Source organism: Pan troglodytes, chromosome 6 (assembly GCF_028858775.2).
Source record: "Pan troglodytes isolate AG18354 chromosome 6, NHGRI_mPanTro3-v2.0_pri, whole genome shotgun sequence".
Taxonomy (NCBI): domain Eukaryota; kingdom Metazoa; phylum Chordata; class Mammalia; order Primates; family Hominidae; genus Pan; species Pan troglodytes.
The window spans coordinates 155,711,799-155,735,498 of NC_072404.2; the positions used below are offsets into that span (position 1 = coordinate 155,711,799).

Below are 23,700 nucleotides of genomic sequence, written 5' to 3' on the forward strand. Positions count from 1 at the left end.
GGGCACGGTGGCTCACGCCTGTAATCCCAGCATTCTGGGAGGCCAAAGTGGGCAGACCATGAGATCAAGAGATGGAGACCATCCCGGCTAACACAGTGAAACCCTGTCTCTACTAAAAATACAAAAAATTAGCCAAGCATGGTGGCATGCACCTGTAATCCCAGCTACTCGGGAGGCTGAGGCAGGAGAATCGCTTGAACCCGGGAGGCAGAGGTTGCAGTCAGCTGAGACTGCGCCACTGCACTCCAGCCTGGGTGACAGAGTGACACTCCGTCCCAAAATCATAAATAAATAAATAAATAATAAAAGGGGGCAAGGCAGACTTAGGAACCATTCACAACCCTTCTTCTTGGTCCACATATAATTCTATAATACTTCGAAAGGCCCAAAAGCACACATTAAAAAATATCAATTTTGCCTTTTTAATCACATACCAGATCAGGGTCAGGAAAGCAGAGCTCTTTGGCCAAGTCTGGCCACGTCTAACTGTCCCATGTTTTCTGTGGCTTATTTTGTTCTACAAAGCTGAGTAGTTGGGGGAGAGACTGGATGGTTCCCCGAAGTCAAAAATATTTATTCTCTGCCTCTTCATGGAAAAGGTTTGTCAACCCCTGCATTAGAGATCAGATAAGCTGAGGGGCACTAGACAACATTCCTCAGCACGTATATTCCTAAAATAAAGTATCCAACAGAGGCTCAATACTTAAGGAAGCTTTATCTCAGGCAGAGGAGATGTCACGGGCTCTCATACCTCCCTGGCTGTGGTGAGATGTAAGCAGTCCTTACCGGTATGACTCCAGGAAGGCAACACGCCTGGTAGAAGCTTATCGCCTTGACTTGGGCAACAGAACTATCATCTTGGATTGAATAATTCGGCTCATATTCGTCTTCATTTTCACCACCATTAATTAATGGCCTGTGTGAGTCTTCTTCAAAGTTTTCTTCTGCCTCAATACCCGAGAGACCTAAAATAACAGCGACAGCCACTGTTTATGGAGTGCCTACCACGTGTGAAGGGCTCTGCATACATCCCTACTTATGAGGTGATGTTATTTTTATTTCCATTTTACAGAAGCAGCAACGAAGGTCCAGAGACCGAGGTCAACTAAGGTCAATTAAAGTCACACAGTCTATCTAAAAATACTCAAAAGATAGAAGAATTGTACATCTGTTTGCTTCTGTGGTTTCATTTGTATGTAATCTGTATTTAACTACAGGTTAAGTATCATTTTTGTGCATCATTTTTATGGATGAAAAGAAATGTTTCAAGAAGTGAAATTAGAAATACATCTATGTTCATTCCTTGCCAGTGTCTCAATTATAAAAGTAATTTGCAAATGCGAAGATTTTCCTGTATCTATAAAAGACGTGCATCACTCCCCTCAAACACGTCCAGCTGTGCCAGGGGCTGGCTACAATGTTGACAGGACTCAAACGGCAGTACAGTTCTCCTTTCACTCACTAAAAGGAGCTCAGAGTTTTCCTAGGAAAAAAGAGATTCGATTTCTTGGCCTCAGATTTCCTTTCGGCCATAATAGTAAGACATTCGGAACAGAAGGGGCGGCTTCTCCTCACCAATTTCTTCTGGTGACACCAGGAGTCCAAAGAAGATAACGATCCCACCAGCAAACTGCACAGACGCCGTCACCAGAAAGGCATACTGGAGGAGAGGGGGGAAAGGTGGTCCTTACATATCTGGGGACAGTCATCACAAGCACATTCATTAAAGGTGTGTGGGGGAAGGTGGGGGTGGGGGAGAGGTGGGAAGGGAGACCGGGAAGCAAGGGAGCACCCAGAGCTTCTACTGGGCCGGGCGCCATGCAAAGTGTTCTACTCGTGTTTTCTCATTTAATTCTTCCTGGTGATTGTATGAGGCTCAGAGAGGAGAATGAAGCTCCCCTGGATACTAAGTGGTACTGTTATGATTGTGAAATTAGACTAGCTCCAAAAATCCAGGTCTTTGTATCACATAGCCTCCCATAAAAGACAGTATCTGCCCTCGAAGATATTACATACAGTTGAGGGGATTAAATACATGAAACAATATTATAAAGCACCATGAAGCTGAATAGATGAGAAGGCCCAATCCTACTGAGAAACATATACGGGAATCCAGATGAAGGAAAGAGCTGAAGAGGTTGAAGCAGTAAGACAATGTCTTAGGGAAGAATGGAAAATCAAAGTCAATTGCCCATCTTTCCAGGCACACGGTAAGCAAAGACACAGGGTGGAAGGAGATAGAAAGCTTACTGCACGACTCAAGGAGAGGGCTTCTGCTAGGGCATAATCGGGAAGAAAACTGATTTGGAAAGGTGACAGCTAGATTAAAGACTCTCAACCCCCAGGCTGCACAGCTGAATTTTTATTTAACAGAGAATGGAACCTGATGTGGACACTCTGAATTTTTAAACCGATGAGTGACAAAATTAGTGTTTCCAGAAGTCAAATCTGAGAGCAGCACAGAAGGTGAACTGAAATTTTCATCTGAACCAACTATACAATCCAGGTGTGAGGCTAAGAAGCCTAGAATAAAGGTGGCCATGAATGAAGGGAATGAAGGACTTCTCACTGACCCTAACTACACCAAAATTCTTGGTGAGCTGTTTAAAAATGTATCTACCTCTTAAAAGAGCGAACTTACCTTTAATAGTTTAGGTTTTTGAGTAGGTAATATATTCACATGATTCAAGCAATAGAGGAATAAGAGGTACAGTAAAGCTGGGCACGGTGGCTCATACCTATAATCCCAGCACTTTGGGAGGCCGAGGTGGGCGGATCACCTGAGGTCAGGAGTTCAAGACTAGCCTGCCCAACATGGTGAAACCCCATCTCTACTAAAAATACAAAAATTAGCCAGGCATGGTGGCGTATACCTGTAATCCCAGCTACTCGGGAGGCTGAGGCAGGAGAATCCCCTGAACCCAAGAGGTTGCGGTGAGCTGAGATCACGCCATTGCACTCCAGCCTGGGTGACAGAGTGAGACTCTGTCTTGGAAAAAAAAAAACTAAGTACAGTAAAAACTCTCCTTCCTACCGCACCTTCCCCATCTGCTCAATTCTCCCGATTTTCCCAACATATAACCATTGTTGTTCATTTTTACTGCCCAGAAATTGTTTTGGAAACATACAAGCTAATACAAGCATATTCTCTTTCATTCTTCCTTCTTACATAAATGGCATTCAATACACAGTTTTGCACCCTTGCTGTCTTCACTTAGCACAATGTTTTGTTTTTTTTTTTTGAGACGGAGTCTCGCTTTGTCACTCAGGCTGGAGTGCAGTGGCATGATCTTGGCTCACTGCAACCTCCGCCTCTTGGATTCAAGCAATTCTCTGCCTCAGCCTCTGGAGTAGCTGGGATTACAGGTGCCCGTGACCACGCCCGGCTAATTTTTGTATTTTTAGTAGAGACAGGGTTTCATCATGTTGGCCAGGCTGGTCTTGAACTCCTGACCTCGTGATCCACCTGCCTCAGCCTCCCAAAGTGCTGGGATTACAGGCGTGAGCCACCACACCCGGCCCACTTAGCACACTTTTGAGATTGTTGCAGTGTACTGCTCTCTATCAGTTCACACAGAGCTTCCTCATTCGACTTCACAGGTGCACAGCATTGCTTTCAACAGGTTTATCATGGTTGAACTATGTCCCCGTTCGCTGACAGTTGTGTTCACTCTTTGGCTATTATAAACAATGCCAAAATAAAGAATCTTGTAGATGCATCATTTGCATGTGTTTTAGTCTATTCATCTGTGTGAATAATTCCTGGAGGTGGAACTACTCAGTGTGCGTAGTTGTAATTTTGACAGACACTTCCATATTGACCCCTCCATGAGTTAGTGACTCTGTTAGTCTTTCAACTGCAATGCCTGTCTCTTCAGGTTCTTACAAGTACAACATGTTTTCAAACTTTTGGATTTTTACAAGTCTAATAAGTATACAGTATAGTTTTTCTTCCTTTTTTTTTTTTAAACAACATAGCTTTAATTTGCATTTCCCTGCTGACTAAGTTCCATAAGAACAGAGATTTTTGTCCCTGTTGGTCAGTTCTATATTCTATAGTTCCAAGAGCACATACAGGGAGTTAAATATTTATTAAATGAATAAGCAGTGAGTAGAATATTTTACATATGTTTACAAGCCATTCCTACATGCTTTACATGAGCTATACATTCAAATTCTGTATCTTTCTGTTGTTGGTCTTTTTCTTATCAATACATGGATGCTCTTTACATATTAGGGGGGATTAGTCTTTGCTTTTTGGTGGTTTTTTTTTTTTTTTTTTTTTTTGAGACAGGGTCTTGCTCCATCACCAAGATTGGAGTGCAGTGGTGTATCTTGGCTCACTGTACCCTCCAGCTCCCAGGCTCAAGCAATCAATCCTCCCACCTCAGCCTCCTGAATAGCAGAGACTATAGGCATACACCCCCACACTCAGCTAATTTTTTAGTTTTTTTGTAGGTACAAGATCTCATTATATTGCCCAGGCTGATCTTGAACTCCTGGGCTCAAGTGATCCTTCTACTTCAGCCTCCCAAAGTGCTGGGATTACAGGCGTGAGCCACCATGCCTGACCCAGATTAGTCCTTTATCTGTAACATGAGTTGCAAATACTTCTCAACTGGTTATATGTCTTTAGACTCTCCATAGTGTTTTTGTTATGAATAATTTTTTATGTGTTTGAATATATCAGAAGTTTATCTACTTTTAATGAATATATCAGAAGTTTGTCTACTTTTTTTTTTAATTAATTTATTTCTGAACAGAGTCTCACTCTGTCACCAAGGCTGGAGTGAAGCGGTGCAACCTTGGCTCACTGCAACCTCCGCCTCGTGGGTTCAAACGATTCTCCTGCCTCAGCCTCCAGAGTAGCTGGGATTATAGGCATGCGCCACCACACCCAGCTGATTTTTGTATTTTTTGAGTAGAGACGAGGTTTCACCATGTTGGCCAAACTGGTCTCAAACTCCCGACCTCGGCTGATCCGCCTGCCTTGGCCTCCCAAAGTGCTGGGGTTACAGGCGTGAGCCACCACACCCGGCCAGAAGTTTGTCTACTTTTAATACAAGCCTTGCCCTATCCAGACACAGTTCTACATAGTTTTAAATGGCCACAGTATTATTTAATACATAAAAAGCAATACACATGTGCACAGAGAGAGAGAGAGAGAGAGAGAGCACCAGAGCTAGAAAACAATACCTACCTCATAACCATACTGAAGAACAGAAGAAGCTAGGCACGCTCCCAAAATGTTGCCCACCGAAGCACAGGCACTCCAGAGACCAAAAACAACTCCTCGTCTAAGATGGAAAACAGTGGGAGACAAAGGGCCGTGGTCAGAAGAGATACTCTGGGCAGTTCAAAATACAAAACAGCCAAAACAACCAAGGTGCATACTACCAAGACTAAACATGCTATTTAAAAAGTTTTTAAAAATACACTAAAATGGGCTGGGTGCAGTGGCTCACACCTGTAATCCCAGTACTTTGGGAGGCCAAGGCGGACAGATCACCTGAGGTCAGGAGTTCGAGACCAGCCTGACCAACATGGAGAAACCCCATCTCTACTAAAAATACAAAATCAGTTGGGCGTGGTGGCAGGCGCCTGTAATCCCAGCTACTCGGAAGACTGAGGCAAGAGAATAGCTTGAACCCATGAGGCAGAGGTTGCAGTAAGCCGAGATCACGCCACTGCACTCCAGCCTTGGCAATAGAGCAAGACTCCACCTCCCAAAAAAAAAAAAAAAAAAAAAAAATCCAGAATATAAGGCCCTCAAAACTCAGTAAAATATGACAACAGACAATGCAATAGTATGTTAAAAAGCATGAATCTACAATCATCTCAAAATACAAAGTCTTTGAAAAGTGGGCAAAAGATTTTAATAGATACTTCACACAAAAAAATATACAAAGAAGCACATGAAAAAACACTCAAGTGGCCAGGCGAGGTGGCTCACGCCTGTAATCCCAGCCTTTGGGAGGCCTGAGGTGGGCAGGTCACTTGAGGTCAGGAGTTTGAGACTAGCCTGACCAACACGGCGAAACCCCGTCTCTAATAAAAATACAAAAATTAGCTGCGCGTGGTGGCTGCACACCTATAATCCCAGCTACTTGGGAGGCTGAGGCAAGAGAATCACTTGAAACCAGGAGGCGGAGGTTGCAGTGAGCCGAGATCGCACCACTATACTCCAGCCTGGGTGACAGGGCGAGACCCTGTTTCAAAAGCAAAACAAAGCAAAAATGTTTTTAAAAAGATGCTCAACGTCATTAGACATTAGAAAAATGGAAATTAAAGTCACAATGCGATATCATTACACACCTATTAGAATGGCTAAAATCAAAAAACACCAAGCACGCCAAGTGTTGGGAAGGGCACAGAGCAATAAGAACCCTCATGCTCTGCTGATGGGAATGTAAAATGGTACGACCACTTTGGAAGAGACTGCCAGTGTCTTAAAATGGTAAACGCAGCCAGGCGCAGTAGCTACGCCTATAGTCCCAGCACTTTGGGAGGCCAAGGTGGGTGGATCACCTGAGGTCAGGAGTTCAAGACCAGCCTGGCCAACATGGAGAAACCCCATCTCTACTAAAAATACAAAAAATTAGCTGGGCATGGTGGCGGGCCCCTGTAATCCCAGCTACTCGGGAGGCTGAGGAAGGAGAATTGCTTGAACCCAGGAGGTGGAGGTTGAGGTGAGCTGAGATCACGCCATTGCACTCCAGCCTGGGCAGTAAGAGCGAAACTCTGTCCTGGGGAAAAACAAAAAAAAAGGGAAATACAAACCTAGCATATGATCCAGCCATTCTACCCCTAGATATTTACCCAAGAGAAATGAAAGCATATGTCCACAGAAGGATTTGTACACGAATGTTCCCAGGAGCTTTATTTGTAACCACTGAAAACTGAAAACAACCCAAATGTTCATCCACAGGTGAATGAATAAACATGAATAAATTTATAATTATGCTGAATGAAAGAAGACACAAAGGCTGGGCGTGGTGGCTCATGCCTATATTCCCAGCACTTCGGGAGGCCGAGGCAGAATAGCTTGAGGCCATGAACTTGAGACCAGCCTGGGCAACACAGACCCTTTCTTTACAGGAAAAAAAAAAAAAAAAAAGATGACTCAAAAAAAGAGTACATACTGTATGATTCCATTTATATATAAAATTATGGCTGGGCGTGGTGGCTCATGCCTGTAATCCCAGCACTTTGGAAGGCTGAGGCGGGCGAAATCACCTGAGGTCAGGAGATCGAGACCAGCCTGACCAACATGGAGAAACCCCATCTGTACTAAAAATGCAAAACTAGCCAGGTATGGGGGCACATGCCTGTAATCCCAGCTACTCAGGAGGCTACAGCAGGAGAATCGCTTGAACCTGGGAGGCGGAGGTTGCAGTGAGCCGAGATAGCGCCATTGCAATGGGCAACAAGAGCAAAACTCCATCTCAAAAAAAAAAAAAAAAATTAGCTGAACATGGTGGTACACACCTGTAGTCCCAGCTACTCGGGAGGCTGAGGCAGGAGAATCACTTGAACCCCGGAGGCGAAGGTTGCAGTGAGCCGAGATCACCCCACTGCACTCCAGCCTGGTGACAGAGCAAGACTCTGTCTCAAAAACAAAAAAGAAAAAAAAGCTCCTTGAAGGTTTAGGGGGAAAAAATACCCCATTTGATCAAGCCCCAAAGTCTGGCATTCTTCATCTGAATCTAATTAGAGCCCTTGTTACATGACCTTGGGCAGGTCAACATGAATAATCTTTGACCTTAATTTCCTTATCTTTAATGTAAAAAGGTTAAATAAGATCACTCTCAAAAAAGGGCAGGGAAGGCAAAACCCAAAGGAAGATATATGATGGATAGTAAATGAGATTTTTATGTTCTATAAAGAAACGATGAGTAAAATAAAAAATTGAGACCTCTTGCCTTGGCCCACACTCAGAATCTGCCCACAGCCCAAAGAGTGGTAGGAGTGTGTCTCCTAGGCCGGATCACTTCGAAGGTCCACACCATTTCCAACGCACACTGACATGAAACCCTCTCTCCCTGAACAACTCTGACTTGCTAACGAAAGATGTGGGTGGTATCTAAGGCATCAAAGTAACTGACTTTGACAAGTCTGAAAAATCCACCATGGAAACCACTTAAACAGAGAAATTAGAGAGGAAGGAAGTGGCATACCCGGCTTTCCCAAACCAGTTGCCCATAACAGCAACCACACAGGGCCAACCAGTGGACTGCAGCAGGCCGTTCACAATCCACAGGCAGCAGTACAGCCATTTGTTGTAGAAACGCAGCCATTCTGTGAGCGCACCAAAGACAAACACCTTGAAGAGGAGGAAACAAAAGGAATATGTAACAGCCACACTGACACTTTCAGTGGACGCCACTCTACCCACTTGCTTCAGAGTAGAGACCACGTGAAGGATACACTCACACAGCCAGTGCCTGTAAGTCACGTGGCCAGCATCGCAAAGGTCCTGCTCAGAGCCACAATGAGGAGGCAGCCACCCAATGACTGCCCACCAGAGAGGAGGAGATGCCAAAGACATAAAGTCATTAAGCTATCAGCTCTCCAACTGACATCTTCAAGGCTAAAAAGTGAATTCCAGGCCGGGCTCACGCCTGTAATCTCAGCACTTTGGGAGGCCGAGGCAGGCAGATCACAAGGTCAGGAAATTGAGACCATCCTAGCTAACACGGTGAAACCACGTCTCTAATGAAAATACAAAAAATTAGCTAGGCGTGGTGGCAGGCGCCTGTAGTCCCAGCTACTCGGGAGGCTGAGGCAGGAGAACGGCATGAACCTGGGAGGTGGAGCTTGCAGTGAGCCAAGATCGTGCCACTGCACTCCAGCCTGCGTGGGAGTGCGAGACTCTGTCTCAAAAAAAAAAAAAAAAAAAAGTAATTCCTCATTTTACATGTATTTCCATCTCCTCACCCTCAGACTGTGCATGTGGAGGGAACAGTAACCTCCAGAGGGCTGCTGTGAGGACAGAACGAGCCCAGGGAGGCCACCTTTCTCGGAGCAGTGCCAGGCGCTGCTATGGGCAGAGGCACGGGGCGCGTGCCAGCCACTGTTATGGCTACAGCTCCTGAGTTAATCAACGAAAGCGAAACCTATCAAACTTGTGATCTGCTGAATCATTTAGCAGCTTTCATCAAAGGGCTGCTTTTTTCCAGGCATTTTGCTCAAGTGGACATTTTATCTACAGTCAAACTCTATTTTGAGAATACTCTGCATGATTAAAAAATAGTATGTATAATACTGTCTAGTTCCAGTTACAAGACATTCTGGAATAAGCAAAACTGTACACAGAAAAATGATCAGGGGTTGCCAGGGGCTGGAGAAAGAAGGGGCGGTCACAAAACTACTCATTTGTTGAAAGTCTGAACAATATGCTTAAAAAGGGCAAGTTTGTGTACAAACTGCAGTTTTTAAAAAATATATAAAACACAAAAAAGTCTGTACACAGGTTTTAAAATAATGTTTATTATGTGTGGGTGAGCAACTCATAGATAAATAAAGTGCTTCCATCTCTAAAATGTCAAGGGGAAAAAAAGGTTTTACTTACACTCAAATGACAAACACTGAAAAACAATAGTAGGCCAAACGCAGGGACTTGTGCCGGTAATTCCAGTGTTTGCGGAGGCAAAGGAGGGAGGATCACTTAAGGCCAGGAGTTCAAGGAACAACCTGGGCAATATAGTGAGACCCCATGACTAAAAAATTTAAAAATTAGCTAAGCATGATGGTACACACCTACAATCCCAGCTACGCGGGAGGCTAAAATGGGAGGATTGCTCGAGCTTGGGAGTTCAAGGCTGCAGGATCACACCGCTGCACTCCAGCCTGGGCAGCAAATCGAGACCTTATCTCTAAAAAAATAATAATCATAATAAATTAGGGTCTAACTAAACTCCATGGTTTCATTTAATCAACAAAAATTCCTGACTAGAAGCTAGTAAGCAATGACGATTAGTCAGATATGGAGGCTGGGCACGGTGGCTCACCCCTGTAATCCCAGCACTTTGGGAGGCTGGGGTGGGCAGACCACCGGAGGTCAGGAGTTCAAGACTAGCCTGGCCAACATGGTGAAACCCTGACTCTACTAAAAATACAAAAATTAGCCGGGAATGGTGGTGCACACCTGTAGTCCCAGCTACTTAGGAGGCTGAAGCAGGAGAATGGCTTGAATCTGGGAAGTGGAAGTTGCAGTGAGCCAAGATCATGCCACTGCCCTCCAGCTTGGGTGACAGAGCAAGACTCCGTTTCAAAAAAAAAAAAAGATTAATCAGATATGGATCCTCCCCTTACACAGCACTTGTTTCAAATGCCTCACATACAGAAACTCACAGTCCTCACTGCCATCCGGGGAGAGCTAATACGCCTATCTCCCTCTGAAGCTCACAGAAATCATAAGCTAGGAAACCACAGAAGACAGACAGAAACCCAGGCTGTCCTCGTCTAGGGAATCTGTGATTTTAACCACTGCATACCCGCCCTAAGGGAAAGCAAGACTGAAACAGAAATAACCAAGCTAAGCGACAGACTGTTTCAAGTGCCTGCAAAGAAACAGGCACGGGAGCTCAGAAGAGGGACTGACATTCTCAAAGATGTGTCATTTGGCCAATGCTTGAAGGAGACTGTGAGTTAGACTATGGAGAGCTGAAAAGGGGACCATCCAAGGCAGGCAGAACAGGAGAAACAAAAGCATCGAGATAGAAAGGAGCAGGATAGGGCCAGGCGCGGTGGCTCACACCTGTAATCCCAGCACTTTGGGAGGCCGAGGTGGGCAGATCACCTGAGGTCGGGAGTTCGAGACCAGCCTGACCAACATGGAGAAACCCCTGTCTTTACTAAAAATAAAAAAGTTAGTCAGGTGTGGTGGTGCATGCTTGTAATCCCAGCTACTCAGGAGGCTGAGGCATAAGAATCGCTTGAACCTGGGAGGTGGAGGTTGTGGTGAGCCAAGATTGTGCCATTCCACTCCAGCCTGGGCAACAAGAGCAAAACTCCGCCTCAAAAAAAAAAAAAAAAAAAAAAGAAAGGAGCGGGATGTTAGCGGCCTGGAAAGCAGTCCAGCTTGGCTGGAGCAAAGCGATGAAGCAGAGTGACAAATATGATGGGAAGGCAGGCTGGGGCCAGGGTGTAGTGAACGCCAGGTCACTTATTCAGACTATTAATTAACTCTGCTGGTGCCTGAGGGACAACAAAGGGACCTGATTAGAATCTTACTTTAAAAAGACTCATCTGGCCAGGCGCAGTGGCTCATGCCTGTAATCCCAGCACTTTGGGAGGCCAAGGCAGGAGGATCACCTGAGGCCAGGAGATAAGCCTGGCCAACATGGTGAGACCCCGTCTCTACTAAAAATACAAAAATCACCCAGGCATGGTGAGCTGTACCTATAGTCCCAGCTACTCAGGAGGCTGAGGCAGCAGAATCGCTTGAACATGGGAGGCAGAGGTTGCAGTGAGCTGAGATCGCACCACTGCACTCCAGCCTGGGGTAATAGAGCAAGATTCTGTCTCGGGGGAAAAAAAAAGACTCATCTAAGTGAAAAGGCAAATGAGGGATTCGAACAATGAGGATTAATCTTACTATTCTATTCTACAGAGAAGTAGGGAGATTACTTAGATTCTAAAATACCTGACCAAAATAATAATAATAAGATCTTTCAACTTACCACTAATGCAGAAGAGCACATGCCAAAAGACAGAACCCATCGCAAATTCAACCGATCCCCAACGATGCCACTGATGAATAGGCCCTAAAAATAAAGCATTTTCTTTTACAGCTCTAAATAATAACACAGTATGAAAAAGTAACATGCACTGCAAAGCAAATGAGACAAACACAGATATTATTTAAAATTAACTCTTATTCACATGCCGAGGCTACCTGTCTACAGGAGTTTCACAAATGTTTCATGAAATGGCAGTGGGCTGGATAACATGGTCAGTAATACAGTGAAAACAAAAAAGTTATGAAAATAGAAGGAAAAAAATATTAAAAAAAAAAAGAAATGGCAGCGGGCACACTCTACCACAAACACACCAAAGTTCAGGGCAAACTTTGGTTTTACTTGATTCCCTAACTGGAAAAAAATAAATAAATAAGAATGACTCTAATAAAACAAGCACACAAATATATTTCATTTTCTAGACTAGATTAATTCCTACCCATCAGTGATAAGCTATCCCAAAGGGATTCCTCTTAGCCATCTGCACTCTGGGTTAACGTGTTACCACACGCCCTGCAGTTTCAGTTCCAACCTTGTAAAAAGTGGAACAGAAGGTTCCAGGGCACACTAGCTGCCTGTTGAATCTGACCCTTGGGTTTCATGACATCCCAAGGCAGGGAGAGTAGGAAGGCAGAGACAATAATTAGCTGGAGACAGGTTCTGCCTTCTGCTCTCCTCCCACTGAGTGGCAGGAATTAAAATGCTGAGATCATGGCAGGAAGTGAGACTGAAGACCTTAAGCGCAACACACTTTAGGTTTCTTCCATAAATATATAAAATATCTTGACTGAAAACCTAAATTCAGTTAGGACCAGTTGTTTCTAATAAATTGACTATCTCTAAAACTTGGCTGGGCGTGGTGTCTCACGCCTGTAATCCTAGCACTTTGGGAGCGGGGAGAATTGCTTGAGGCCAATAGTTCAAGACCAAACTGGCCAACATAGCAAGAACCCATCTCTAAAAAAAAAAAATTGGCTGAGTGCAGTAGCTCACACCTGTAATCCCAGCACTTTGGGAGGCCAAGGCGGGTGGATCACCTGAGGTGAAGAGTTCAAGACCAGCCTGACCAACATGGTGAAACCCTGTCTCTACTAAAACCAGAAAAATTAGCCAGGCATGGTGGCTTGCGCCTGTAATCCCAGCAACTTGGGAGGCTGAGGCAGGAGAATCACTTGAACCCAGGAGGCGGGGCTTGCAGTCAGCCGAGATGGCACCACTGCACTCCAGCCTGGGCGATAGAGTGGGACTCCATCTCAAAAAAAAAATGAGAAGATAAATTTAAATATGAACGTTTCTCCCTCATTATCATCGCGCTTCCTCATCCTAAGAGAAGCATGTCAGCCTTAAAGTAGATTCTATGTTGTCTAGCTGCCCCTCACATGGACTTACGCTACACAGAACAAAAGGGACGAAGAAAATCTCAATTCTGCTTCAGATGACAGAACAATACATGCTTTTTTTTTTTTTTTTTTTGAGACAGAGTCTCACTCTGTCATCCAGGCTGGAATGCAATGATGTGATCTTGGCTCACTGCAGCCTCTGCCTCCTAGGTTCGAGCAATTCTCCTGCCTTAGCCTCCCGAGTAGCTGGGACTACAGGCCTGCCAATTTTTGTTTTTTTAGAGATGGGTTCTTGCTATGTTGGCCAGTTTGGTCTTGAAGTATTGGCCTCAAGCAATTCTCCCCACTCCCAAAGTGCTAGGATTATAGGCGTCAGACACCACGCCCAGCCAAGTTTTAGAGATAAGTCAATTTATTAGAAACACCTGGTCCTAACTGAATTTGCCTGGCTAATTTTTGTATTTTCAGTAGAGATGGGGTTCTGCCATGTTGGCCAGGCTGGTCTCAAACTCCTGACCTCAGGTGATCTGCCCTCCTTGGCCTCCCAAAGTACTGGGATTACAGGCGTGAGCCACCGTGCCCCGCCAGAATCAATACATTCTGTTTTGCTGCAGAAAGCAAAATGCCCATAAGTTACAGAAGGAAGTGCAGCTCAAGATAAAAAAAAAACCATGACCACTGATTTTTCATGGCATTGATCCTTTATGTCCTAAATCTAGTCCTATAGATGACTCCATAGATGAGGAAACTAAACACCAAAAAAAGGTTAAATTCTACTTCGCAACCAAGTTTAACACAGCTAGTTAGACTACACTGCCTCTTAAACTGGTCCCTGAAAGAAATGAGTGGCTCGAAGAGAAGCGAGCACCCTGTCACCAGCTCCAGCCAAAGCCCCGTGCCTCTACATGGGGATTTTATACAGAAAATACCCAAGGTGAGGAGGTAGACTAAATGAATGACCAAAGAACTGTTCCAACTGTTTCTCTATTTCCTCTTTGAAGAAAAGATACTCTTAATAATTAACCAAATAGGCTGGGCGCAGTGGCTCACACCTGTAATCCCAGCACTTTGGAAGGCCGAGGCGGGCGGATCATTTGAGGTCAGGAGTTCGAGACCAGTCTGACCAACACGGTGAAACCCCATCTCTACTAAAAATACAAAAAAAATTAGCAGGGCATGGTGGCACATGTCTGCAGTCCCAGCTACTCAGGAGGCTGAAGCAGCAGAATTGCTTGAACCCAGGGGGCAGAGGTTGCAGTGAGCCAAGATTGTGCCACTGCACTCCAGCCTGGGCAACACAGCAAGACTCCATCTCAAAAAAAAAAAAAAAAAAAATAGGCCAGGCATGGTAGCTAACGCCTGTAATCCCAGCACTTTGGAAGGCAGCGGCAAGTGGATCAACTGAGGACAGGAGTTTGAGACCAGCCTGGCCAACATGATGAAACCCCATCTCTACTAAAAATACAAACATTAGCTGGGCATGATGATGTGCACCTGTAATCCCAGCTACCCAGGAAGCTGAGGCAGGAGAATCGCTGGAACTAGGAGGCGGAGGTTGCAGTGAGCTGAGATCGCACCATTGAACTCCAGCCTGGGCAAGAGAGCAAGACTCGGTCTCAAAAAATAATAATAAAATAAAATTAAATAAATAAATAAAAATAACTAACCAAATAAACATTTAGAAACTACTTCAGAACTTTTACCCAGTATTTCACATTGCCTGGACATTGAGAATTAAAAGGCGTTTTTAATAAGGCACACTTGAAGACAGAAATAAGGCATACTTAAAGACAGCATCTTATATGCTGGGGAGAAAAGGAAGGCTCCTCTCACAGTCCACGTTCCAGCTGCTGCCACCATCAGCTCCAGAACTCTAATGTGGCATCCACCACAGCTGTTCCTACAGCCAGACAGAGACGCCAGCTGCCTATCCTGACGCCGAATTACTCCTCGCCACCGTGGAATGTCTCCCAGGGTGCTACCTCTCCAGGATCCCACCTTCCTTTTTTTTTTTTTTGAGATGGAGTCTCATTTTGTCATCCAGGCTGGAGTGCAGTGACGCAATCTCGGCTCACTGCAACCTCCTCCTCCCGGGTTCAAGCAATTCTTCTGCCTCAGCCTCCCAAGTAGCTGGGACTACAGGCACCCACATCTGGCTAATTTTTGTATTTTTATTGGAAATGGGGTTTCTTCATGCTGGCCAGGATGGTCTCAAACTCCTGACCCCAAGTTATCCACCCGCCTTGGTCTCCCAAAGTGCTAGGATTACAGGCGTGGGCCACCGCGCCCAGCCCCACCTTTCTTACCACTCCACCCCCGCTACCTGGCCCATTCCTCACCCACCTCTGAGGACTGGAAGCCTTAGGGCTCAGGTTTCACACCTCTTCCCCGCCCTCGCCTGTTCTCTTGATCAATTCACGCAGCCTCACAGTTTTGATCTATAAATCATCTAAAGGCCAAGGACTCCGAGCGCAGTGGCTCATGCCTGTAATCCCAGCACTTTGGGAGGCCGAGGCAAGTGGATCGTCTGAGGTTGGGTGTTCCAGATCAGCCTGACCAACATGGAGAAACTCGGTCTCTACTAAAAAAATACAAAATTAGCCGGGCGTGGTGGTGCATGCCTGCAATCCCAGCTACTCAGGAGGCTGAGGCAGGAGAATTGCTTGAACCCGAGAGGTGGAGGTTGTGGTGAGCCGAGATTGTGCCATTGCACTCCAGCCTGGGCGACAAGTGCAAAACTCTGTCTCAAAAATAAAAAATTAAAAACGTAATAATAATAATAAAGGCCAAGGACTCCAAAAACATGTATCTTCAGACTGAACCTACACCTTGAACTCCACACTCAATGACCAAGCATCTGCTCTTCATCATCTGGGCAGTAGAGGACAAATGTAATGCATCCAAAAGCGAGTCATCAAAGCTTTCTATCTCCCCAGTCTCCCCTCTGCCATGACACTTCCACCCTGGAGGTGTTCTTGACACATTTCTCTTACATTCCACATTCAAGAGGGAAAAAATATTATTGGCTTTACCTCCAAAACACCGCTAAAATCTACTCCCCCCCAACCTCTGTTACTGTTGCGCTGGACCCAAGCCACCATCATCCTTCACCTCAAAAGAACTCGGCTCCCAGAGCAAGTGCACCTGTCCAAACCTAAGTCAGGTCCTGCCGCTGCTCTGCACAAAACCTTCCAGCAGCTCCCATCTCACTCAAGGTTAAAGCCAAAGCCCCCCCAAAGATACCAAAACCCTACAGATCTGAGCCCCACCGCATCTCTGGCCTCTCTTCTTGCAGCTCTGATCCAAGCACACCGACTCGCTCACCTGCTCAGGCCTTCACTCAAATGCCCGCTGCCTCCTGAGGTCTCCCGGCTGTGCTACTTAAAATTACAACCTCACCCAGGCCCCTTTAGTCCCCCTTCTCTGCTTTATTTTCCTCCGTTGTACTTACCACCTTCAAATATACTCTATAATTTATTTGTAGCATTTGGTTACTGTCTGTCTCCCCTAACTCCAAGAATACAGGTCCATAAAGGCAGGGCATTTTGTGTTGTTCGGGATAAATTCCCATTGACATATGCTAGATGAGCAATAAATATCTGTCGAATGAATGAATAAATGAATGGGAAGAACAAACAATATAAACTTCAGAAATATTGAACTCTGCCTCAGTCAGCAAATTCAAAATCCCTTACAAATTTTGTAAGGCTCAGGGTCATTTATATGTACATTTTTCTTTACCTTTAAGCCCTAGAGTTCCAAAACTTACCACAGCATAGGAGAAGAGGAAAATGGTATCCAGTGTTCCGAGGAAAAGAGTCGCTTTCTCTGCACTGGGGAACAAATGGTTGCTGCTCCAGATCTACAGTAAGACAGCGGGAACAGGTCAGTCCCTGTAGAATCTGCCAGGGCTTTCTGTTTCCCAAAGCCCCTTCACAAACACTTCCAAAGCACCAATAATGCTCAAGAACAACTTTTACTTCAAATGTATTTAGAAATAACTAGTATAGCCGGGCACAGTGGCTCACGCCTGTAATCCCAACACTTTGGGAGGGCAAGGAGGGCAGATCACCTGATATCGGGAGTTCGAGACCAGCCTGACCAACATGGAGAAACCCTGTCTCTACTAAAAATACAAAATTAGCCAGGCATGGTGGCACATGCCTGTAATCTCAGCTACTCAGGAGGCTGAGGCACAAGAATTGCTTGAACCCAGGAGGCGGAGGTTGTGGTGAGCAGAGATTGCACCATTGCACTCCAGCCTGGGCAACAAGAGCGAAACTCCGTCTCAAAAAAACAAAAAAGAAAAGAAAAGAAAGAAATAACTAGTTTTTTTTTTTTTGCTTTTATTATTTTTAATTGACACATAGTAATTGTACATATTGAGGGAGTACAGTGTGATAGTTCAACATATATTCAACATGTCATGATCAAATAAGGGCAATTAATGTATCACCTCAAATGTGTATCATTGGAATGCTCAAATGCTAGTGATGAAGTCTTAAGTGAGAAAGTGGGGCAGTAAGTTTAAAAGCAGACATTTAGAAGAAATAAATTCTGATGATAATCTTTTTGTTTGGCAGAATCCAATATCCAATTAATTCGAGATTATGCCTACCATCTAGGGCCATACCACCCTGAAAGCACGCGATCTCATCTGATGTAGAAAGTTAAGTGGGGTCAGGCCTGGTTAGTACTTGGATGGGAGAAATTATGTCTAACTCCATCTAAGGAAACATTTTACAATACTCTTCAAAAATAATTTCCTCCAGGTCAGTGGTTGCCTAGGGCTGACTAAAAAAGGGTACAAGAGAATCTGGGGGATGATGTTCTATATCTTGGAATAGTGACAAACTATATGTGTTTGTCAAAAATTGTAGAACTGAATACTAAAAAGGTAATTAAAATTCACATCTTAATTTTTAAAATGATAAAAAGTGTCCTTCATTAACCTACTTCAATTAAATCACAATGTCTTGCCAACTTTATTATCCTTCTAGTCTGGTACTCAGAAAACTTATAATCCCAACTCTAGTCCTAAGTATTTGTTGCCCTAGAGAGGCCACTCATCCTAATACTTCTCAGCTTCTTCATAGGCACACATAGAAAACGATCTTTGTATAACACACTGGAGTAAACTGAAGAAGCTGTTCAAGGTCAGAGTTGATTGGCCTGGGAATATCCACCAGTCTAAAATCAGGAGGAGGCCATCCCAAGCCCCACCTAGCAACCCCAGGAGCTTAGGGAAGGGAGATTGCAGCCCAACTACAACCCATTCACGACAAAGCAGCTGAGCAGCTCTCACAGCACCTCAGTGGCCAGTCTGCAGAACCACAAAACGAATTCCTTCTATTTTTATTTATTTATTTATTTTTGAGACAGAGTCTCACTCTGTTGCCCAGGCTAGAGGGCAGTGGCACAATCTTGGCTCACTGCAACCCCCACCTCCTGGGTGCAAGTGATTCTCCTGCCTCAGCCTCCCTCAGCTGGGATTACAGGCACGTGCCACCACACCCAGATAATTTTTGTATTTTTAGTAGAGACGGGGTTTCGCCATGTTGGCCAGGATGGTCTCAATCTCCTGACCTCGTGATCCACCTGCCTCCGCCTCCCAAAGTGCTGGGATTACAGGCGTGAGCCACCGTGCCCGACCGAGAGCTACGTTCTTTCTAACTGCAAAATGCCATGTATGATTCTGCAGGATGTTTATATTCTTCAGCTGTGTTTAAATCCAGTTTTTTAAATTCCTTTAGAATAAGAACCAAGTCTTACACATATTTATACAGGGTCTAACAGTGAAAAGAACCCATGGTTATTTTGTCAATATCTTTTGTAATGAATTAAATAATGTCCATTCATTTTCATTTTAAAGAAAGATGAGCAGGATATATGAAACCAGGCCATGAGAGGAACCACTGAAGGAAATGGAAATACAAATTTATGCTGAAAAAAAGAGACACAGGGAATCTGTGAAAAGTTATCCTCAACTTTATCAAGGGCCAGCAGTGGAAAAGAGATCTGAGTTAGTTTACAGAACTTTTTTTTTTTTTTGGAGACGGAGTCTCGCTCTGTTACCCAGGCTGGAGTGCAATGGCACGATCTTGGCTCACTGCAACCTCCGCCTCCTGGGTTCAAGTGATTCTCCTCCCTCAACCTCCTGAGTAGCTGGGATTACAGGCGCCCACCACAACACCCAGCTAATTTTTGTATTTTTAGTAGAGACGGGGTTTCACCATGTTGGTCAGGCTGGTCTCAAACTCCTGACCTCGTGATCCACCTGCCTCGGCCTCCCAAAGTGCTGGGATTACAGGTGTGAGCCACTGCGCCCAGCCTAGTTTACAGAACTTTCAAAAATGTAATGGGCTGCTTCACCGTGTAGTGAATTTCCCCCGCAATAGACATCCCTGAGGGAAACGGGAAGGTAATTTCTCAAAGATACAGAAGGGGTTCTTCAATAGGATGGGAGATGGACCAGATCATAGCCCTCCAACTGTGGTCCACAGAACTAGGGGAGACAGAGAGGCCTCCAGAGCCTTGCTCCAAGGGGGTCTGCAAGGTCAAAATTCTTTGCACAACATTAAAATGTGATGTCCTTTCAACTTTGTTCCCTTCTGCACTGACAGTGCAAGAGCAGTGGAGAGAAACTGCTGCACCTTAGCATAAACCAAGGTAGTAATGCCAAACAGCACTAGTGATCACCATATTGCTCACTGCAGCATGCTCACAATAAAAAACCAAAACAGGATTTTAAAAAGCCAATGTCGGCTGGGAGGGGTGGCTCACACCTGTAATCCCAGCACTTTGGGAGGCCGAGGAGGGCGGATCACTTGAAGTCAAAAGTTCAAGACCAGCCTGGCCAACATGGTGAAATCCCATCTCTGCTAAAATTACAAAAATTAGCCACGTGTGGTGGTGGGTGCCTGTAATCCCAGCTACTCAGGAAGCTGAGGCAGTAGAATTGCTTGCACTTGAGAGGAGGAGGTTTCACTGAACCGAGATCGTGCCACTGCACTCCAGCCTGGGTGACAGAGTGAGACTATCTCAAAAAAAAAAAAAGCCAGTGTCACGTAAGACTGTCCTTCATGAAGCAGTAAAAATTTTTAATTTTATAAACTGTAGGCCTTGAGTACAATAATTTTTCTTTTTCTTTTGAGACAGAGCCTCACCCTGTTGCCCAGGCTGGAGTGCAATGGCGCGATCTCGGCTCACTGCGACCTCCGCCTATCGGGTTCAAGCGATTCTCCTGCCTCAGCCTCCTGAGTAGCTGGGACTACAGGCACATGCCACCATGCCCGGCTAATTTTTGTATTTTTAGTAGACACAGGTTCCACCATGTTGGTCAGGCTGGTCTCGAACTCCTGACCTCGTGATCTGCCCCACCCCCTCCTCGGCCTCCCAAAGTGCTGGGATTACAGTAGTGAGCCACTGCATCTGGCCAATAATTTTTCATATTCTGTGTGAGTAAGTAGAAAGTCTGCAAGAATCACTTCTGATACCAAAGCAGCTGGAACATATTTCGACTTGAAAGAATGACTGAGAAACTAGTTATTCAGATTTGGGTACTTGGCATCTATTTCCTCAAAAATGAATGAAACGAGCCTGTCACTTTAAAGAACCAAAGAACAACACAAATATATCTTAATGCAAGAGTATTCCAAAGTGCACTGATACAGTTTCAGATTCCATCACTGGAACTAACTTTTAAGAAATTATCACTTATCAAAATTTCACTGTAGTACCAAAGACAAATGAACATCCACAATTAACTGAAAAGGCTACAAAAACACTTCTCTCTTTTCTAACTTCAAACCTGTGAAAGGCCAAATTTTCTTCCTATATCTCAAAGAGCTTTTTTTTTTTTGAGATGGGGTCTCATTATGTCACCCAGGCTGCTCTTGAACTCCTGGGCTCAAGCGATCCAGCATTAGCTTCCTGAGTATTTGGGACTACAGACACACTCCACCATGCCCAGCTAAAGGATCTCTGAATAAACTCCGCAACACACTGAATTCAAAGGAGACATGAAAACCCACTATCTCCTATTAACAGACACGAAGTGATGTGCAAAAATGTAAAACAATGCCACTCATTATTTTGTTTTGAAAAAGTCATTTTTCAGAAGATGTTATTTATGTTAATACTTATTGGCTTATTTAATTCATTAAAAAGCAATCCCAAAAACTCCAATGTATTTTTTAAATTCTCAGCTTTAATTTCTAAACTAGTATCTATAGATATAAACCCATATAACCAAAAACATTTTGGGGTCCTATGACCAAAAAGCTAGAAAATCCTTGAACTAAATCATTTCTGAGGTACTTACTAATTATAATATCCTGGCATTTCTGAGATGGGTTGTTACAGAAAGAAATTTTGATTTTAGGCCAGGTGCGGTGGCTCACGCCTACAATCCCAAGCACTTTGGGAGGCCAAGACAGGTCGATCGCTTGAGGTCAGGAATTTGAAACCAGCGTGGCCAACATGGCAAAACCCCATCTCTACCAAAAAATACAAAAACTAGCCGGGCGTGGTGGCATGTGCCTGTAGTGCCACTACTCATGAGACTGAGACGGGAGAATCACTTGAACCCAGGAGGCAGAGGATGCAGTAAGCTGAGATCGCGCCACTGTACTCCAGCCTGGGTGACAGAGCAAGACTCAATCTCAAAAAAAAAAAAAAAAAAAGAATTTAGATTTTAGAATATTAAAGAGGCCGGGTGCGGTAGCTCATGCTTATAATCCAACACTCTGGGAGGCCCAGGCAGGAGGATCCCTTGAGACCAGGAGCTCGAGACCAGCATAGGCAACATGGTGAGACCCCCCACCACCTCTACAAAAATAAAAATAAATTAGCTGGGCATGGTGGTGCACACCTGTAGTGCCAGAGTACAGTGTCTGAGTACAGGAGGCTGAGATGGGAAGATGGCTTGAGCCCAGGACTTCAAGGCTGCAGTGAGCTATGATCATGCCACTGTACTCCAGCCTGAGCAACAGAGCAAGACCCTGTCTTAAAAAACAAACAAGGCCAGCGCGGTGGCTCACGCCTGTAATCCCAACACTTTGGAAGGCCGAGGTGGGGGTATCATGAGGCCGGGAGTTTGAGACCAGCCTGGCCAATATGGTGAAACCCCGTCTCTACTAAAAATACAAAAATTAGCCAGGTGTGGTGGCACGCACCTATGGTCCCAGCTACTTGGGAGGCTGAGGCAGAAGAATCGCTTCAACCCAGGAGGCAGAAGTTGCAATGGGCCGAGATTGTGCCACTGCACTCCAGCCTGGGTGACAGAGCAAGATTCCGCCTCAAAAAAAAAAACAAAAACAAAAACAAAACAGGCCGGGTGCAGTGGCTCCTGCTTGTAATCCTAGCACCTTGGAAGGCGGGGGCGGGTGGATTGCCTGAGCTCAGGAGTTCAAGTTCGAGACCAGCCTGGGCAACACAGTGAAACCTCATCTCTACTAAAATACAAAAAATTAGCCAGGCATGGTGATGTGCACCTGTAATCCCAGCTACTCCGTAGGCTGAGACAGGAGAATCGCTTGAACCTGGGAGGCGGAGGTTGCAGTGAGCCGAGATAGCGCCATTGCACTCCAGCCTGAGCGACAGAGCAAGACTCTATCTCAAAAAAAAAAAAAAATTAAATCTAAAAGAATATTAAAGAGAAAAATCACAATCAGCAATTTTAAAGAAACATCTTTATTTTTAATCCATGTCAAGTGAGTAATGTGCCCATGTTGTAACAAGGTTCAAGGGTGGCACATCTCACACACGTGTGTGAATACTCAATAATCCAGCTTATGAACTACGAAAGAATCAAAGAAATGTATCTTTAACAAAAAATAAAATCCCCAAATCATTAACAAATAATAAAGTGTGATTCCAAAGCACCGGAACTAATTTCTAAGTGGCCTCTGGCACCAATCTGGTTACTTTAATGCCACTTCACACATACTGTGAAGACGCATTCTGTCAAAGATGAGAAAGCAGTGCAGGCTCACACAGCTGACATCAAACAGTATTTTCAGCAATGCCAATTTGGGGCCCTAAATGTCTTCAATTAGAGTGACATTCCCACATTTTCCCTGCAACCACAGTGTTCCATCCTTGTGTGCCCACCAGACTCATCAGGACCCATGATTAAGCCCTGCTGGGTACATGCACCAGTGTGAGCTAGAGACAAGGAACTTAAGCAGCTGCTCAAAGTTGTAGGTTTTCTTTACTCCTCCAAGAAGTTACCAAAAACTCCCTGAAGGTGTGGCTTTCACAAGAATTAACAGATTTTAAACAGCTTTTTTCTGCTTCACTGCCAGAATTCAGTTGAAATACACTTTTTGACTGTTGACTTAAATGGAAAACAAAACGAAACCAAAAACTAAAAGAACAAAGTAGGACTAACAAACAGATTCAGGAAACAGGGTAACAGAAAAAAAGAAGAAAATTAACAATAACATAGCTCAGATCAGTATGACTATACTACTCGGTTAGAAATGTTCCAAGTATTCATAGTGAACCATCCCATGTTTAATGAAAGTCACCAACACAACTAAGTCAACATGCTAAATGTGATTCAACCTGGTCTGAGCGTACGTTTGATGTGAACTTATCAGCCTGAATGTACTGCA

The 23,700-nt window shown here is 44.6% G+C and overlaps 1 protein-coding gene and 1 non-coding gene across 7 annotated transcripts in view; both read right to left on the reverse strand.

Moving 5' to 3' along the window:
* SLC37A3 (solute carrier family 37 member 3) overlaps positions 1–23,700 on the reverse strand; it is a 103,203-nt gene that overhangs the window by 57,401 nt on the left and 22,102 nt on the right. For 5 of the 6 annotated variants that reach the window (XR_008536282.2, XR_008536283.2, XM_009454340.5 and 2 more), the window contains 6 exons: positions 16,851–16,943; positions 11,685–11,768; positions 8,178–8,323; positions 5,201–5,297; positions 1,576–1,660; positions 787–965 (listed from right to left, as the gene is read on the reverse strand). Coding sequence is in view for 4 of the 6 variants with exons in the window: in XM_009454340.5 (XP_009452615.1) it covers positions 787–965; positions 1,576–1,660; positions 5,201–5,297; positions 8,178–8,323; positions 11,685–11,768; positions 16,851–16,943 (684 nt within the window). In the remaining 2 variants the exon portion in view is untranslated. The remainder of the gene's footprint in view (positions 1–786; positions 966–1,575; positions 1,661–5,200; positions 5,298–8,177; positions 8,324–11,684; positions 11,769–16,850; positions 16,944–23,700) is intronic. The other variant, XM_009454341.5, reaches the window with a different exon arrangement.
* Positions 22,789–22,892, reverse strand: LOC112209930 (small nucleolar RNA U13). Its single transcript, XR_002944916.3, has one exon. It is a non-coding gene; the product is annotated as a small nucleolar RNA U13 (small nucleolar RNA).